The sequence below is a fragment of the Pelophylax lessonae genome, assembly GCF_965119305.1.
Source record: "Pelophylax lessonae genome assembly, chromosome: 5".
NCBI classification, from domain to species: domain Eukaryota; kingdom Metazoa; phylum Chordata; class Amphibia; order Anura; family Ranidae; genus Pelophylax; species Pelophylax lessonae.
The window spans coordinates 35,385,343-35,403,786 of NC_138772.1; the positions used below are offsets into that span (position 1 = coordinate 35,385,343).

Sequence of the window (18,444 nt, forward strand, 5' to 3'; positions counted from 1 at the left end):
TTTTTTTCAACCAGGGTTTCATGGAACCCTAGGGTTCCTCCAGACGTTGCTAGGGGTTCCTTGAGAAATGAGCAATTTCTGTCTCTCATAAGTTCCCACTGGCACCATTGATCTTTTTAGCTATCTAGAAGGGGGGTAATTCTTCCCATTGACCATTACACTAATGTTTAATGAGATGTAGATATGGTATTTCATTAGGGGATCCCTGAGACCTGGAAAGGTATTTTAAGGGTTCCTCTGTGTTGAAAAGGTTAGGAAAGGGGGCCTAGGGGAAAATATTCCAATGGGGACATAGGTGTGCGCAGCCTATTGCATTAGGGTGTGCACCCCAAAGTTTAAATACACATGCATATGTTTGACTACATGCATATGGCCCCGGTACATTACTCTCCCTGCTGGCAAAGTGAAATAGAAGTGTGTGGCACTTCTCTTATGGCAGAGCAGGTCCGAGGGAGATCTTTCCATCTCCTCACTGGCAAACAGAGCGATAATGCTAATGTGCCCTAGGTGATTAGGGTGTGCCCAGGCACACCCGGCACACCCTGTGCGCACGCCTATGAATGGGGACAAATCTTCTGGTGACAACTGTCTTAGATGAGACTCTCTCTCACTTTGGGGGGATCCAAGATGAGACTCTCTCTCACTTTGGGGGGATCTAAGGTGAGACTCGCTCTCACTTTGGGGAGATTTGCTCCAATTTCCCCTTGCCTTTCCAGGACAGGAAGTGATGGGAAATCTCCCCAGCAGGGCACAGGAAACGGATCATCACCTACACGGTTGTGAACTCCAGGCTGAACTTTTTCCTTTTGGCTTTTATTTCCTTTTAAATAGAACCTCTGTAAAGCTTTTAGTGCTGCCCATGTCTCCATTGGAAAAAGTCCTCCCCTCATTTCCTGGCAGGACAGGAAGTCAAAGAGTACACAGGCAACAAAAAGAACACATTAGTAGCAGAACGCATAGGACTAGGGTTGTTTTTATTGCCATCTGAAACATCCTGTGTGACAACTGCACCCTTCATTTCTTGCACAGGTGTCACAGGCTGAAATTAAAAGCTGGTGGAAAAACTCCTCCACACTCTATAAAAATCAACAAAAAATAAAAATAAATAGTCTGGAGTTAGGCTTTAAAGCAGTGGTCTTCAAACTATGGCCCTCCAGTTGTTGAGGAATACAACTCCCATCATGCCTGGTAATGTCTGTGAATGTCAGAGATTTACAATGCCTCATGGGACGTGTTTGCAACAGCTGGAGGGCCGTTGTTTGTAAAGCCCAACTAAACTTGCCAAATAAAATCAATTAAAAAAAAAAATGTGCCAAGCCTTAAGCTGGCCATACACTCCCCGAAAAACTCGTTCTAAGTCATTTTTTGAAAAACGAAAAATCGGCCGTGAGAGAAGACGATCGTGCCATCGTGTAATGGCTGAATTTCGAGCGATAAATCGTTCAATAAACATAAATTAATCAGTTTTTCGTTCAGTTTGTCAAATATACCGAGTGCAAACAGTTTGGGTGAGAAGCACATTAACCTTTCAATTTATCATTCGTTCGGCAGAATTTTCCAAACTGTTTCCTTCGATTTTTCGTCTCTGAAAAGCTAAAACCGATTTTCTATTTGTGCCCATTAACTGGACGGAAAACGAACGAACGGACCAAATGACAGATTTTAGAATGCTTTTTCTGCTAGCGTATGGCCAGCATTACAGTTTGCTGGAAAGTAGCAACAGCCTGAGTAGAAAAGCCTGTGCTTTGCCAACATGCTACAGAAAAAGACACTTTCTCTCGGTGTGGAAGCAGTGGTCCCCCTGCAGAGGTCTGACACACTGACTGAGTCAATGCTACAGCTCTCCAACCAGAAGGGAGCATGAGGTTTGATCATTGAAGAGCTCTAGCTTTGACTCTGCAAAGGGCATGTCAGTCAGTTGCAGAGAGAAAACCGTTTCTGCATAGAGATCAAGGTTCCTTCTCTGCAGCATGCTGGCAGGGGACAGGATATTCTGTTCAGACTGTGGCTGCTTTAGAAAGAATACGGCTTTGCATACCTTTTGATTTGATGCACCTGGAATGTATTTAGTCGATTTCGCTTCATGTACGCTGTTGCTGTTTTTACAGTTGCTGCTTTGGTCATCAGGCTTTTTTTTTTTCTTTTTTTTTTTTTTTTTCAGCCAGCAAACTTCTCAGCGTGTTATCTTGCGTGTCCATGCACACATAAGCTTTTATCAGCGTTTTTTTGGCAGAGGTGTTTTTAGGCTGAAAAGCACCCCAGAAGTACTGCGTTTAAAGAGGAGTTTTTCCACTGTAAAAAAAACACCTGAATGTTGAAAAACGCGGTAAAATGCTGCTATCCAGCGTTTAAACCTCAACCTTTTATTGGAGTACAGTTTGGCTAAAAAAAATTGCATGTTTTTAATGTGGAATTCTACAGCGAATGCTACTGGCGTTTTTATAACGTCCAGTGTGCATGAGGCCTACAAATGAAAGTTCAGCTGGGCTTTCAGTTCAATTTTCTTTTTTTTTCTTTTTTTTTTTTTTTAAACAAATTGATCATTTTAATTCAACTTTTTTTTTTAACAAATTGATCATTTTAATTTAACTTTTTTTTTAACAAATTGATCATTTTAATTCAACTTTTTTTTTTTTAACAAATTGATCATTTTAATTCAACTTTTTTTAAACAAATTGATCATTTTAATTTAACTTTTTTTTTTAACAAATTGATCGTTTTAATTCAATTTTTTTTAACAAATTGATCATTTTAATTCAACTTTTTTTTTAACAAATTGATCATTTTAATTCAACTTTTTTTAACAAATTGATCATTTAATTCAACTTTTTTTTAACAAATTGATCATTTTAATTTAACTTTTTTTTTTAACAAATTGATCGTTTTAATTCAACTTTTTTTTTTAACAAATTGATCGTTTTAATTCAATTTTTTTTTTTTAACAAATTGATCATTTTAATTCAATTTTTTTTAACAAATTGATCATTTTAATTCAACTTTTTTTTAACAAATTGATCATTTTAATTCAACTTTTTTTTTTTAACAAATTGATCGTTTTAATTCAACTTTTTTTTTTAACAAATTGATCGTTTTAATTCAATTTTTTTTTTTAACAAATTGATCGTTTTAATTCAACTTTTTTTTTTAACAAATTGATCATTTTAATTTAACTTTTTTTTTTAACAAATTGATCGTTTTAATTAAATTTTTTTTAACAAATTGATCATTTTAATTCAACTTCTTTTTTTAACAAATTGATCATTTTAATTCAACTTTTTTTTTTAACAAATTGATCGTTTTAATTCAACTTTTTTTTTAACAAATTGATCGTTTTAATTCAACTTTTTTTTTTAACAAATTGATCATTTTAATTTAACTTTTTTTTTTAACAAATTGATCGTTTTAATTAAATTTTTTTTAACAAATTGATCATTTTAATTCAACTTCTTTTTTTAACAAATTGATCATTTTAATTCAACTTTTTTTTTTAACAAATTGATCGTTTTAATTCAACTTTTTTTTTTAACAAATTGATCGTTTTAATTCAATTTTTTTTTTTTAACAAATTGATCATTTTAATTCAATTTTTTTTAACAAATTGATCATTTTAATTCAACTTTTTTTTAACAAATTGATCATTTTAATTCAACTTTTTTTTTTTAACAAATTGATCGTTTTAATTCAACTTTTTTTTTTAACAAATTGATCGTTTTAATTCAATTTTTTTTTTTAACAAATTGATCATTTTAATTCAACTTTTTTTTAACAAATTGATCATTTAATTCAACTTTTTTTTTTAACAAATTGATCGTTTTAATTCAACTTTTCTTTTTTTTTTTTTTTTAACACATTGATCATTTTAATTCAACTTTTTTTTTTTTTTTAACAAATTGATCATTTTAATTTAACTTTTTTTCTTAACAAATTGATCATTTTAATTCAACTTTTCTTTTTTTTTTTTTTTAACACATTGATCATTTTAATTCAATTTTTTTTAACAAATTGATCATTTTAATTCAACTTTTTTTTTAACAAATTGATCATTTTAATTCAACTTTTTTTTTTTTAACAAATTGATCATTTTAATTCAATTTTTTTTAACAAATTGATCATTTTAATTCAACTTTTTTTTTAACAAATTGATCATTTTAATTCAACTTTTTTTTTTTTTTTAACAAATTGATCATTTTAATTTAACTTTTTTTCTTAACAAATTGATCATTTTAATTCAACTTTTCTTTTTTTTTTTTTTTAACACATTGATCATTTTAATTCAACTTTTTTTTTTTTTTTTTTAACAAATTGATCATTTTAATTCAACTTTTTTTTTAACAAATTGATCATTTTAATTCAACTTTTTTCTTTAACCCCCTTTTAACACCAATGTAACGCAAAAAAAAAAAAAATGCTTAGATCAAGGTTTGATCTAGGTCAGTGCCAGGGTTAGTCCCAGTGGTTGGGTCAAAGTTCAAGGGCAGTATCTTTTTTTTTTTTTGTTCTTAACCACTTCTGAACCGGAAGATTTCCCCCCCCCCCCCCCCAAATGACCAGGCCATATTTTGCGATTCGGCACTGCATTACTTTAACGGACAATTGCGCGGTCGTGCGATGATGTACCCAAATAAAATTTAAAATATATGTCCTTTTTTTCCCACAAATAGAGCTTTCTTTTGTTGGTATTTGATCACCTGTGCGATTTTTATTTTTGTGCTATAAACAAAAAAAAGAGCGACAATTCTGAAAAAAAAAAACCAATATTTTTCACTTTCTGCTATATAACATCCCCCCCCCCCCCAAAAAAAAATGTAAAAATCTAAATTTAACATTTTAGGCAAATTTGTTTTCTGCTACACATTTTTGGTAAAAAAAAGAAAAATTGCGATAAGCGTATTTTGATTGGTTTGCGCAAAAGTTATCGCATCCACTAACTACGGGAAATATTTATGTCATTTTTATTGTTTTTTTTTTTTTTTTTTTACAAAATGTGCACGATTTTATCTGGGCTGTACTACGGGTAAAACCAACAACATACACATATATGCGATCCTCAGGCGCAGGAGAATCCCTTCCTTATTGAACTGTATTGCGGCACAGTGGTGTAGTGGTTAGCACTTTCACCTAGCAGCAAGAGGGTTGCTGGTTCGAATCCCAACCACAACACTACCTGCCTGGAGTTTGCATGTTCTCCCTGTGCCTGCGTGGGTTTCCTCCGGGTACTCCGGTTTCCTCCCACACTCCAAAGACATGCTGGTAGGTTAATTGGATCCTGTATAAAACTGGCCCTACTGTGTATGTATGTGAGTTGGGGACCTTAGATTGTAAGCTCCTTGAGGGCAGGGACTGATGTGAATGTGCAATGTATATGTAAAGCACTGCGTAAATTGACAGCGCTATACAAGTACCTGACATAATAATTGTATCCCCCCTCCCTCTACATTGCAAAGCGCTGCACATATTGTTGGTGCTATATAAATCCTATATAATAATAGTAATAATAATTTTAGGTTGCTCTTTGGTGGTATGGTAGTAACAAGAAATATACAGCCAAATCTTCAAAAAATGTTTTTACTATTTTGGGCCAGTTTTCCTTTGATTAACCACTTTACCACCGGAGGAATTTGCTGTCTTATATGTCCAGGCCACTTTTTTGCGATTCGGCACTGTGCGATTTTAACTGACAATTGCGCGGTCGTGCGACGCTGTACCCAAACAAAATTTACGTCCTTTTTTTCCCACAAATAGAGCTTTCTTTTGGTGGTATTTGATCACCTGTGCGATTTTTACTTAGCAAAAAAGTGCGTAAATTTTGAAAAAATAATATTTTTCATGTATTTTTATATGAAATTCCCCCCTAAAAAAATGTAAAAATCTAAATTTTTTTAAATTTTTGGCCAATTTGTTTTCTGCTACATATTTTTGGTAAAAAAAAAAAAAAAAAAAAAAAATCGCAATAAGTGTATTTTGATTGGTTTGCGCAAAAGTTATTGCGTTTACTAACTAAGGGAAAGATTTGTCATTTTTGGTGTTTTTTTTTTTTTTTAACGAGTAATGGCGGCGATCTGCGATTTTTTTTTGCGGGACTGTGACATTGCGGCTGACAGATCGGACCCTTGACTGACATTTTTGACACTTTTGGGGGTACCAGTGACATTACTACAGTAATCAGTGCTATACATATGCACTGTTACTGTAAAAATGACACTGGCAGGGAAGGGGTTAATTTTATTGGAGAGGGAGGGGTTAATGTATGCCTGGTGCTTACTGACGTGTGTGGGGGGAGGTGTCTGAGTGACACAGGGACAGATCGCAGGTTCAGCTATGCTGAACCCTGCAATCTGTCACTGCCTGTCACTTAGGAGATCCGCCCGCTTTGTTTACACAAGTGGGCGGATCTCCAGACTCGATTCCCCGACGATCGGGGAAGAGCAGCGGCGATCGCCGCTGCTCCTCCCCTGGCCCGACTCCTGCTGTGACTGAACACAGCGGGAGCGAGCCTCCGGCGGCGCGCGAGCCGCCCACAGGGGGAGGAGTCCAGCGATGTAGTACTACGTCGCTGGACGATAACGAGTCACATTGCTGCAGTATCAGCAATGTGAGCGGACGGAAAGTGCTTAAAAAAACAAAAAACAAAAAAAACAAAAACAAAAACAGGAGATATCCATAACCATTAGAGCCCATTCAGACTAGCGCGACATGACTTTGGGGGGCGACCTGTGAAGTCGCGTACACCGCGACTTCGGCGCGACTTGCAGAGAACTTCACATAATGGAAGTCTATGCAAGTGGCTCCAGGTCGCCCCAAAGTAGTACAGGACCCTTTTTCTAAGTCGGAGCGACTTGTGTCGCTCCTATTAGAACGGGTCCTGTGCTAATCAATGGACCGCGACCGAGCGCGACTTGTCAGGCTGACAAGTCGCGCTAATGTGAATGGGCTCTTAACCATCAAAAGAAAGTCCCATATGTTCTGAAAAAAAAACAACAAAAAAAAAAAACAAAGGTTTAATCTTGGATGTACCAAGTAGTTGTGATGATATGTACGGCTTTACTAACGAATGTCAAAGTTGCAAAATTGTGCTTAGCCATTACGATTTGTTTCATCCTTAGGCGAGAACGGGTCAAACAAAAAATGATTGTTTTTGTTCACTGTATCCTTTTTCTGGTTGTTTCAGTTCAATTTGTCTTCTTCTATTTTATTTTTCACAAAAAAAATTGAATGTATTCCCTGTTAACATTTACACCAAACTATGATCAGCGCGACTTCTAATTAACCTGCCAGGGAAAAGAAGTCTCCGCGGTGTTATAAATCGCGATGTGTTTTCGCGCCTCTGGCAGACGGCTTTCTATCACACAATGGTTCATCGCACACATTTTCACTCTTCGGACGGGTTGGTATTTTACCCCGGAGTGGACAATGACTTTAAAATGATAATTTCCTCAGAACTGTGAAAAAAACATCCCGCCAGTGTGTGAATCGCCATCTACAAATCGGGAACGCATCGCTTTATTGCCGCCCTCTGGGTGTCTGCTCACTTCTACAAACTGAACTAGATTTCCCAGTTCCGTCTGACTGACAGGGGTATCAATCTGATCCCCTCCAAAGGCCCAAACCACCTTATCCTGAATATCCACTGAACTGCAAATCTAATAGACACAGAGAATGTTGTCCCTGATGTCAATCGCTTCCTGCGGCACGTTATTAGAGGACTGAAAACATAGCTAGAGGGGACACACTGTGATACAATGTTGCTTTAAAATAACATTTAAAAAAAAAGTGTCCTAATGGCAACATTGTATCAGAAAAATTCTAAATTTATGTTTATTTTTGCAGCTATTGTGGTTACAGTGGATATAATAAGTCTACACACCACTATAAAATGTCAGGTTTCTGTGATGTAAAACAAATGAGGCAAATAATTTCAGAATTTTTTCCACCTTTAGACCGCATTCACACTGCAGCAGCACGACTTCGGGGGCGAACTGTGAAGTCCCGTGCACTGCGACTTCGGCACGACTTGCATGGACTTCATATAATGAATGTCTAAGCAAGTCGCTCCGAGGTCGTCCCGAAGTAGTACAGGACCCTTTTTCTAAGTCGGAGCGACTTGTGTCGCTCCTATTAGAACGGCTCCTGTAGCACTGCATGGACCGCGAGGGACCGCGACTTGTCAGGCTGACAAGTCGTGGTAGTGTGAATGGAGCCTCAATGTGACCTATAAACTTTACAACTTAATTAAAAAAACAAACTGAAATCTTTTAAGGGGGGTTGGGGTAAAAATAAACTAAAATAATGTGGTTGCATAAGTGTGCACACGCGGCCGTACTCCAATTTCGGGACATTTTTACATTACGGTCTCTTCAATCAGCAGAATACGTTGGGTATACAATTTTGCCTGAATTTATAAAGTCTCTCCATGCCCGAACCGTTTTCGGTGTCCCGATTTGTGGGGCTCAGTGCTCCCCTGGAGTTTTGCCCCAGGTCTTGTGCCTGGGGTTTCCCTGCAGGCTACTGCTGTCAGGCATCTCTGTCGTGCTTGTGCAGCACCCCCTATTCCAGCCTTTGGAGATTTATCCACCATCCGTATACTTTGTGTGTCTGCCACTGAGCTAAGGGTCTCTGACAAAGCACTGTGGAAAAATCACAATCCAGCGAAACGCGTTAGACCATGCCATATACTGGATCATCATCAGACTATTCATATTTGTTGGATGGATCTATTCTTCATGGTGGATTTGTAATGAAACTCTCATATTGTCGTGCTGATTTTTGTAATTTTTAATATATGTGTATACAATAAATTGTTTTTTAATAGTATTTAGCTGACGCTTTATTATGCTCACCTTTGCACACTCCACACCCTTAAAAATCCCCTTTTCTTTATTAAGTGGACCAGACAATCCCTCCCCACTCCTTTTAATTTTGTTTATCTGCTACTGGGATGTGGGTGTCGAGTTATACAATCATCCTCAACACCGAGTCATTTCTCCCTGATATAAGTGTGCACACCCTCTTATAAATGGGGATGTAGCTGTGTTCAGAATTAAGCAATCACATTCAAATTCATGTTGAATAGTAGTCAGTACACACCTGCCATCATTTAAAGTGCCTCTGATTAACCCCAAATAAAGTTCAGCTGTTCTAGTAGGTCTTTCCTGACATTTTCTTAGTTGCATCCTACAGCAAAAGCCATGGTCTGCAGAGAGCTTCCAAAGCATCAGAGGGATCTCATTAATAAAAATATATCAGTCAGGAGAAGGGTACAAAAGAATTTCCAAGGCATTAGATATACCATGGAACACAGTGAAGACAGTTCTCATCAAGTGGAGAAAAGATGGCACAACGGTGACATCACCAAGAACTGGACGTCCCTCCAAAATTGATGAAAAACGAGAAGAAAACTGGTCAGGGAGGCTGCTAAGAGGCCTACAGCAACATTAAAGGAGCTGCAGGAATATGTAGCAAGTACTGGCTGTGTGGTCCATGTGACAACAATCTCCCGTATTCTTCATATATATGGGCTATGGGGTAGAGTGGCAGGACAGAAGCCATTTCTTACCAAGAAAAAAATCCAAGGCCTGTTAAATTTTGCAAAAACACATCTAAAGTCTCCCAAAAGCATGTGGGAAAATGTGTTATGGTCTGATGAAACCAAGATTGAACTTTTTGGCCGTAATTCCAAAAGATATGTTTGGCGCAAAAATAACACTGCACATTACCGAAAGAACACCATACCCACAGTGAAGCATGGTGGTGGCAGCATCATACTTTGGGGCTGTTTTTCTTCAGCTGGAACAGGGGCCTTAGTCAAGGTAGAGGGACTTATGAACAGTTCCAAATACCAGTCAATATTGGCACAAAACCTTTAGGCTTCTGCTAGAAAGCTGAACATGAAGAGGAACTTCATCTTTCAGCATGACAACGACCCGAAGCATACATCCAAATCAACAAAGGAATGGCTTCACCAGAAGATGATTTAAGTTTTGGAATGGCCCAGCCAGAGTTCAGACCTGAATCCCATTGAAAATCTGTGGGATGATCTGAAGAGGGCTGTGCACAGGAGATGCCCTCGCAATCTGACAGATTTGGAGTGTTTTTGCAAAGAAGAGCGCCAAGTCAAGATGTGCCATGCTGATAGACTCATACCCAAAAAGAGTGCTGGAATAAAATCAAAAAGTGCTTCAACAAAGTATTAGTTTAAGGGTGTGCACACCTATGTAACCATATTATTTTAGTTTTTTTATTTTTACTTCCCTCTACCTAAAAGATTTCAGTTTGTTGTTGAACTGAGTTGGAGAGTTAGGTTAGGTATAGGTCACTTTAGAAATTGGAAAAAGTTCTGAAAGGATTTCTGAAACCTGACATTTTAACAGGGGTGTTTAGACTTTTTAAAGCCACTTATTATTTCTATTGGTTTTCTCCAACAACGATTACATATATAGATCATTAAAGAGGAACTACACCCTATCAAAAATAAAAAAGTGTAAAATCTTGAAAATTGTCCCCGATTAAATAAAAACAAAAACAACACATACTGACTAGACGACTAGACAATGGAGTACAGCTTTGCCATGCTTGTGGGCAAAGTTCTCCTTTCTGGCGCTTCCATCTTGAATTCAATTCCAGCGCATGCGCAGACACAGTGCAAGCATCTTTGCCAGGTCTACAGGACCTGTCAGATTGCCACTGCGTGTATGCGCATGCACAGGACCCCTTGTGCATGTGCAGACACACCGTGTATGAACTGGCAAATACTCCACGCACTTTCTGCGCAAGATAGGATTGGGCAGGGGTTATTGCAGCCATCACAGTGGTCAAATGATCAGGAATACAGAAACAATGGCTGCCCAGCAATGCATATATGTGGGTGTAAAAAGGCCAAGCTTCTGCTGCCATACAAAGTGGCAAGACAAAGTAGGTGAACCCTTGGAATCACCCATTTTCTGCAGTAATTTGCAATAGAATGTGATCTCTCTGATCTCATTCAAGTCACAATAACAGACTCACACAATGTGCTTAAGCTGAGAATTCTAATTTCTCCTGTTTTTATTGAACACTCCCAATAAACACTCAGAGTGCTGGAGGAAAAAGTAAGTGAACCCACAGAGTAACTACTTTAACAAAAACAAATTGGAGTCAGTATTTTGCACAACTATTGGAATTCGGAGGTGTGGATTAGAGCTACTTTGATAAAAGACAGGCAAACTATTTAAGATTGCTGTTCATAAGAAGCATCAGCTGATGTGAGCCATGCCTCACAAAAAGGATCAATATAAAGACATACAATCAAGAGTAGTGGATCTGCATAGGGCTAGAAATGGGTACAAAGCAATCTCAAAGTGTTTAGGCATCCATCAATAAAGTGCTAGACAAATTGTCTGTAAATGGAGACAGTTTAGCAGTGTGCCTACTCTTCCTAGAAGTAGGTCCCCAGCCAAAATGACACCCAAGGCACAGCACTGAAACCTCAACAAGTTAAAGAACCCACGAGTAACAGCTAAAGCAGGGTTCTCCAAACTACGGCCCTCCAGCTCTTACGGAACTGCACATCCTATGAGCATTGTAAAAATCTGACATTCACAGACTCGAGTAGGCATGCTTGGACACCTCAGAGCTAAAGGCTTTAAGGCATCACTAACTGAAAAACATCCCTGTTCCTGAGTCTACCATGCATAGGTCTTTGAACAGGCAGGATGTCGAGGGCAGAACACCACAGAGGAAGCTGCTGCTCTCCAAAAACAAAGAAACATTGCCATTGCGGCGTGCCTGAAGTTTGCCAAAAAGCACCATGGCAAAACGCAACGCTACTGGGAAAATGTTTTTTGGACTAAGGGAAATCCGTAAAATCCATTTCTCTAAATTCATTGACCAACGCAGTGCTCCATAAGTCATAACTACTGGGTTATATTGCCTCCTCCAGGAGTAGGACTAGGCAGAACAAAAAACACCTGGCTACGCGCATGGGCCATCCCCAGCTGGTATATAACCCCCCCTCTCTGCTCTAGGTAATCCGTTTAGTAGCAAGCAGTATTTGGAAGTATCAAAACTCCATAGAGGGGTGGGTGCTGTGTTCGTCGTTGAACGAAAGAGAAAAAGGGATTTTTGTACTTACCGTAAAATACATTTCTCGACGGACACAGCACCCACCCCTCTATGGAGTTTTGAGACTTCTAATACTTCTTTCTACTAAACTGATTACCTAGAGCAGAGATGGGGGGGGTTTATACCAGCTGGGCTATGGGTGTAGCCAAGTGGTTTTTGTTCTGCCTAGTCCTACTCCTGGAGGGGGCAATATAACCCAGTAGTTATGATTTATGGAGTTCTGTGATTTGATGAACAAAAGAGAAAGTTGAATTGTTCAGGAAGAATATTCAGCACTAAGTATGGTATAAAAAAGGACACAGTTTACCAACTGTACCACTTGCCATCATCGAGAGGAAAATTAATTCCCCAAATTTACCAAAATATCCCACAGGGTAATGTCAGGGTGACTGCCTGCCAGCTGAAGCTTAGTAGAAGTTTGGTGATGCAGCAGGACAATGACCCTAAACATTGAAGTAAATCCACCACAGACTGGCTTTTTGGAGTGGCCCAGTCAGAGCCCAGACCCCATAGAGACGCTGAGGAATGACCTCAAGAGAGCCGATCACACCAGAGATTCCTACAAATGTGTGAGCTGAAGCAGGTTTGTAAAGAGGAATGGTCAAAAATTCCTCCTGAACGTTGTGCAGGTTTGATCCAGAGCTACCGAAAGCACTTGCTTGAAGTCACTGTTGCCAAAAGGCAGTTCGACCAGCTATTTATTCAATTCAGTTTGTCGGTCAACTGATGGATATCTAAACACAGAGATTGCTTTGTATCCCTTTTCACCCTTTTGAGATCTACTCTTGATCGTATGTCCTCAGAGCTTCTTTTTTGCGAGGCATGGCTCACATCAGCTGATGCTTCTTATGAACAGCAATCTTAAAACGTTTGAGTTTCTTTTATCAAAGTATCTCTAAATCCCACCTCTAAACTCATTTCATTCATTTGGCTTCAGGTGTGAAAACTTCCGACGCCAATCAGCTTCTGTTAACCACTTGCCCACCAGCTGCCGTACTTATACTGTGGCAGGTCATGTCTGTCCCGCGAAACAACATACCTGTACGTTGTTTTGCGGGACTGCTAGTGAGGACACGTGGCCAATATGCTATAGGGGGAACCAATCAGCAGGTCTGGCGGCCGCGATGTCCACCGGGCACTTGCGATCGCTCCCCGTGGAGACAGAACAGTGATCTGCAGATGTAGACACGGCAGACCGCTGTTCTGTCAGTGATGAACACAGGGATTCTGTGTTACTCTTATTTAGGAACACCGGTCTCTATGTTCATTCAATAAGCCCATCCCCCCACAGTTAGAAAGCACCCCCTAGGGACACATTTAAGCATTTGATCATCCCTGGTGTTAACCCCTTCCCTGCCAGTGCCATTAGTACAGTAACAGTGCATATTTTTAGTAGGCAATGCCGATATATCGGCGGCCGATATGCACTTCCCCCGATATATCGGAATTGGCCCCTGAGGTTACCGATATTGCCGATATTCCAGGAAAGTGCTGTACCGGAGTGATGCCTGCAGCTAGAAGCATCACCCTGGTACCGGTGTCCATAGCCGACGGTCGGCTATCTTGTAATGACAACCGATGCAGCTGAGAAGCCGCTCAGTGTCATTACAAGGAGCGGGAGGGGACATCCCCCTCCCGCAGCTCGCCCAGGTCTCCCGTCCTACCGGGAGACCAGGGCATCCTACCGCCACGGCGAAGAGAAGACCCGATCAAAGCCGCATTCGGGTCTCTGATCGGGTCTCCATGTAAAAACCCGGAAGTGATGTCATGACATCACGTCCGGGTATTTGGCGCCAGATTAAAAAAAATGACAGCATTCAAAAGGAGGCCCCCAAATCCCTCCACAACTGTAGCGGGTGCAGGAGAACTCGACAATGGAAGCTCCATATGTCCGAAAATATCGGCGAATACCGATATCCAAAATAAACAAAAAAAACTATATCACTAATTTTTAGCACTCATTACTGTAGTAATGTAACTGGTCCCCCCAAAAGTGTCAGTTAGGGGTCCGATTTGTCCACCGCAATGTCGCAGTCCCGCTAAAAAACGTTGATCGTCGCCATTACTAGTAAAGTAAATTAAAACATGACAAATCTTTCCCCTAGTTTGTTGAAGCGATAACCTTTGCGCAAACCAATCAAAATACACTTTTTACCAAAAATATGTAGCAGAATACATATTGGTCTCAAATGATGTAAGAAAAAATTTTATTGGGAATTTTTTATAGCAGAAAGTAAAAAAAATATACATATATATTTTTTTTTTTCAGAATTGTCGCTCTTTTTTTGTTTATAGCACAAAAAAAAAAAAAAACGCAGAGGAGATAGAATACCACCAAAATAAAGCTCTATTTGTGGGGAAAAAAAGGACATGAATTTTATTTGGGTACAGCATCGCACGACCGCACAACTATCATTTAAAATAACGCAGTGCCGTATCGCAAAAAATGACCTGGTCATTAAGGGGGTAAAACCTTCCGGTCCAGAAGTGGTTAAAGTAATAAGTCTATAGGAGTTCACTTACTTTTTTATCTATCACTGTGAATGTTAAATTGGCGTGTTCAGTAAATAGAATTGTTTGTGCGTTATCAGGTTAGGCCCATTGTGTTTGTCTATTGTTAAGATTTAGTTGAGGATCAGATCACATTTTATGGCAAAGTACTGCAGAAAACCAGTTAATGGCAAGGGGGGTCACATACTTTTTCTTGGTGCTGTATATGTGTTAAATGGGAAGCAGCAGGGTAAGTTCCAGATTTATTAAGCAAACTGGTGACTATTCCATGAAGGGGATTTGGAGGTCTCGCTAGGTGCTAATAGAGCCTATTAACAATTGCTGAATAACCAATCACAGCTCAAACTTTTAAAATTAGCCACAAATGACAGAAAACCTTATAAATTGCAATTTAGACACATTTCCAAAAACCAAAAAAAAAAAAAAAATATGTATAAAAAACGCTGCATTCGTCCTCACCTAGCATGCTCCCGGCTATGAGAATGTCAAACAGCGTGTCAGCATAGCGGCGGTAATCTAATCGGGAGCCTGTCGTGTCAAGAAATTTCGCTACTGCCTCCAAGTCAGCGCCAGCTTCATTGAGGCCTTGGATGATCGTATCCCGAAACACTGTAGGTTCAAATTTCTCTTTTTCATCTGCGGGAGCATGAAAAAAAAAATACATTTTATAAAAATGATTCTAACAGAACTTAGGGGTCTATTTACAATAACAGAGGCATTCATGCAAGCTGAACAAACTGTCACTGTATCTTAAAGGATAAGTCCTTTCTAACTCTATACCTGCTCTAGGCCACATTCTAAGCCTAATCTAACCCTGTATAGCAAAAATCACTGTTCTTACCTTTTCTGCACCTGATCCAGCCCAAGGTCCAGCGGCAGAAGCTCTGTGCAGGGGAGGACCGACAACGGCTGTCAAATGAATGGGAAGGGACGTCACCCATAGAGTTACTATGGAGCTTCCATTGTCGAGTTCTCCTGCACCCGCTTCCACTGTGCAGGGGAGGACCGACAACGGCTGTCAAATGAATGGGAAGTGACGTCACCCATAGAGTTACTATGGAGCTTCCATTGTCGAGTTCTCCTGCACCCGCTTCCACTGTGCAGGGGAGGACCGACAACGGCTGTCAAATGAATGGGAAGTGACGTCACCTATAGAGTTACTATGGAGCTTCCATTGTCGAGTTCTCCTGCACCCGCTTCCACTGTGCAGGGGAAGACCGACAACGGCTGTCAAATGAATGGGAAGTGACTTCACCCATACAGTTACTATGGAGCTTCCATTGTCGAGTTCTCCTGCACCCTCCTCCACGCTGAAGCCACCGCTAACAGCTCAGCGTTGGACTGGACCAGATCGGCTGCAGAATAGGGAAGTACAGTGATTTTTGCTTTACGGGGTGAGATAGGTTTTGCCTGGTTACATATTTTAACTCAGCACAGGAATGGTGCAAACCCCTCATAATGGGCACAACAGATGTACAGACCAGAGAACTCCCAACAGGAATAGTGGGAACCCCTCATAATGGGCACAGTAGGTGTACAGGCCCAGGAACTCAGCACAGGGATGGTGTGAACCCCTCATAATGGGCACAGTAGGTGTACAGGCCCAGGAACTAAGCACAGGGATGGTGGGAACCCCTCATAATGGGCACAGAAGGTGTACAGACCTAGGAACTCCGCACAGGGATGGTGGGAACCCCTTATAATGGGCACAGAAGGTGTACAGACCTAGGAACTCCGCACAGGGATGGTGGGAACCCCTCATAATGGGCACAGTAGGTGTACAGGCCCAGGAACTAAGCACAGGGATGGTGAGAACCCCCTCATAATGGGCACAGCAGGTGTACAGACCCGGGAAACTCTGCAAAGGGATGGTGGAAACCCCTCATAATGGGCACAGAAGGTGTACAGACCTAGGAACTCAGCAAAGGGATGGTGGGAACTCCTCATAATGGGCACAGCAGGTGTACAGACCCGGGAAACTCTGCACAGGGATGGTGGAAACCCCTCATAATGGGCACAGAAGGTGTGCAGACCTGAGAAATTTCCAAGTAACAGAAGAGCTGGATCTATCTTTCCAGCTTCCACCAGTTTGGGTGGACTGACCCTATACCAATGAGTCTGGTGTGTGGTCTTAGCCAGTGGCCCACTTACCCCTCTTTCTGGTTTTAAACCTCTGGCCCGTTAGCACTGGCTTCTGATGCTTATTCATAAAATTTCTGTAATGAAAGAAAAAAAAAATGGTGGTCAGTCGGGACATTTCTCATCTCCTGAAAGAAGTCTGGAGGAAGTTCCTGCAAAGTTGGTTTAATAATAACAGACTGTATGGGGTGGACTTAATAAAACTGGAACACTCAGAATCTGGTGCGGCAGTGCTTAATAACCAATCAGCTTCTAACTACATCTTGTGCAATTAAGCTTTGACAACTAAACCTGGAAGCGAATTGGTTTCTATGCAGAACTGCACCAGATTGTGCACCCTCCAGTTTTAGTAAGTGACCCATCTTTGTGAAAAAAAGAACACCGGAGTGGATAAAGGCAGATCAGCTGCTGAAATTACTAAAATGTGACCAAATTATCACCTTCTCCCTCCTGATCTCATAATAAAGAGGACAATCAATGGCAGCCTTGATGTTATCACAAACTCCGGGGACTGATTATATAGGAATCTTCCACCAGCCTTATAAAATACATTCAACATTCAGATTAATCGAAATGTACAACCCCCATCAAGAGGAATTAAATCCCAATTCTGGGAAAGATAAAAAATTAAACCTTGCAGCAGGGATGTACCTGCACTGCAAGGGTTACCTGCTCATTTCGTTTAGGTGAGAGCTTCAATTTACCTGATCCTCTGCTCCCCTGGCAGATGACGCTCGCCCATGCTCCAGCGGTGGACTGTCCCTCGGCATCATCCTGTCCAACAGAGGGCTATGGATCCTGCATTGGTCTTAATGACATCAGCTCCATAGACCACTGGAGCATGGAGGAGAAGGCACTGCTGAGACCAGTGCTGTATTTTGGCCTAGGCCAACAAGGCCCAGGCCTAGGGCGGCACTTTGCAGGGGGCAGCAAAAAAAAGCCACCCCCTCCACCTGAGACTCTATTGGTTCCTGGCTTCTAGAGCCGCCTCTCTCATCCCCCCTCTCTCTCACCCCCCCCTCTCTCTCTCTCAACCATCCCTCTCTCTCTCTTAACCCCCTCTCTCTCTCTCTCATCCCCCTCTCTCTCATCCACCCCCTCTCTTATCTCCCCTCTCTCTCTCATCCCCTCCTCTCTCTCACCCCCCCCTCCACCTGAGACTCTATTGGTTCCTGGTTGTTAGAGCGTCCTCTCTCATCCCCCCTCTCTCTCTCACCCCCCCTCTCTCTCAACCATCCCTCTCTCTCTCTTATCCCCCTCATCCACCCCCTCTCTTATCTCCCCTCTCTCATCCCCTCCTCTCTCTCATCCCCCCTCTCTAATCCCCCCTCTCATCTCCTCTCACCCGTCCCCCTCTCTCTCTCCCTCACCGACCCCCCTCTCGTGAGATCTCAGGGGTTCATGCTGGGACTTTTAGTCCTTCAATTTTTAAGGAAGTCACATCCGTTAAAAAGGGAGTATGGCAAATTTACATAGGATTGGGGGGTCCAGTTTTAGTCTTGCCTAGGGTAGCACAAAACCAAAATACACCACTGGCTGAGGTCTAGCAGCATGGTGGATCACATAAGTAAACCTTCTTTTCCATGTAACCTAAACAAGAAATGAACCCTTGAAGGGTGCGGAGATAATTTTTTTAAGCAGTATTAAACCCAAAAAAATATTGCAGCTTTCCAATCAAATGTAGTGACTGCATTACTG

At 40.8% G+C, this 18,444-nt stretch overlaps 1 protein-coding gene across 1 annotated transcript in view; it reads right to left on the reverse strand.

Moving 5' to 3' along the window:
- The window catches only part of BZW2 (basic leucine zipper and W2 domains 2), a 71,220-nt gene extending 54,382 nt beyond the window's left edge, over positions 1-16,838 (reverse strand). The window contains exons 1-2 of the mRNA XM_082259068.1: positions 16,759-16,838; positions 15,067-15,243 (exon numbers count right to left, since the gene is read on the reverse strand). Coding sequence (XP_082115194.1) covers positions 15,067-15,243; positions 16,759-16,816 — 235 coding nt within the window. The 5' untranslated portion in view covers positions 16,817-16,838. The remainder of the gene's footprint in view (positions 1-15,066; positions 15,244-16,758) is intronic.
- Positions 16,839-18,444: the final 1,606 nt, after the last annotated feature.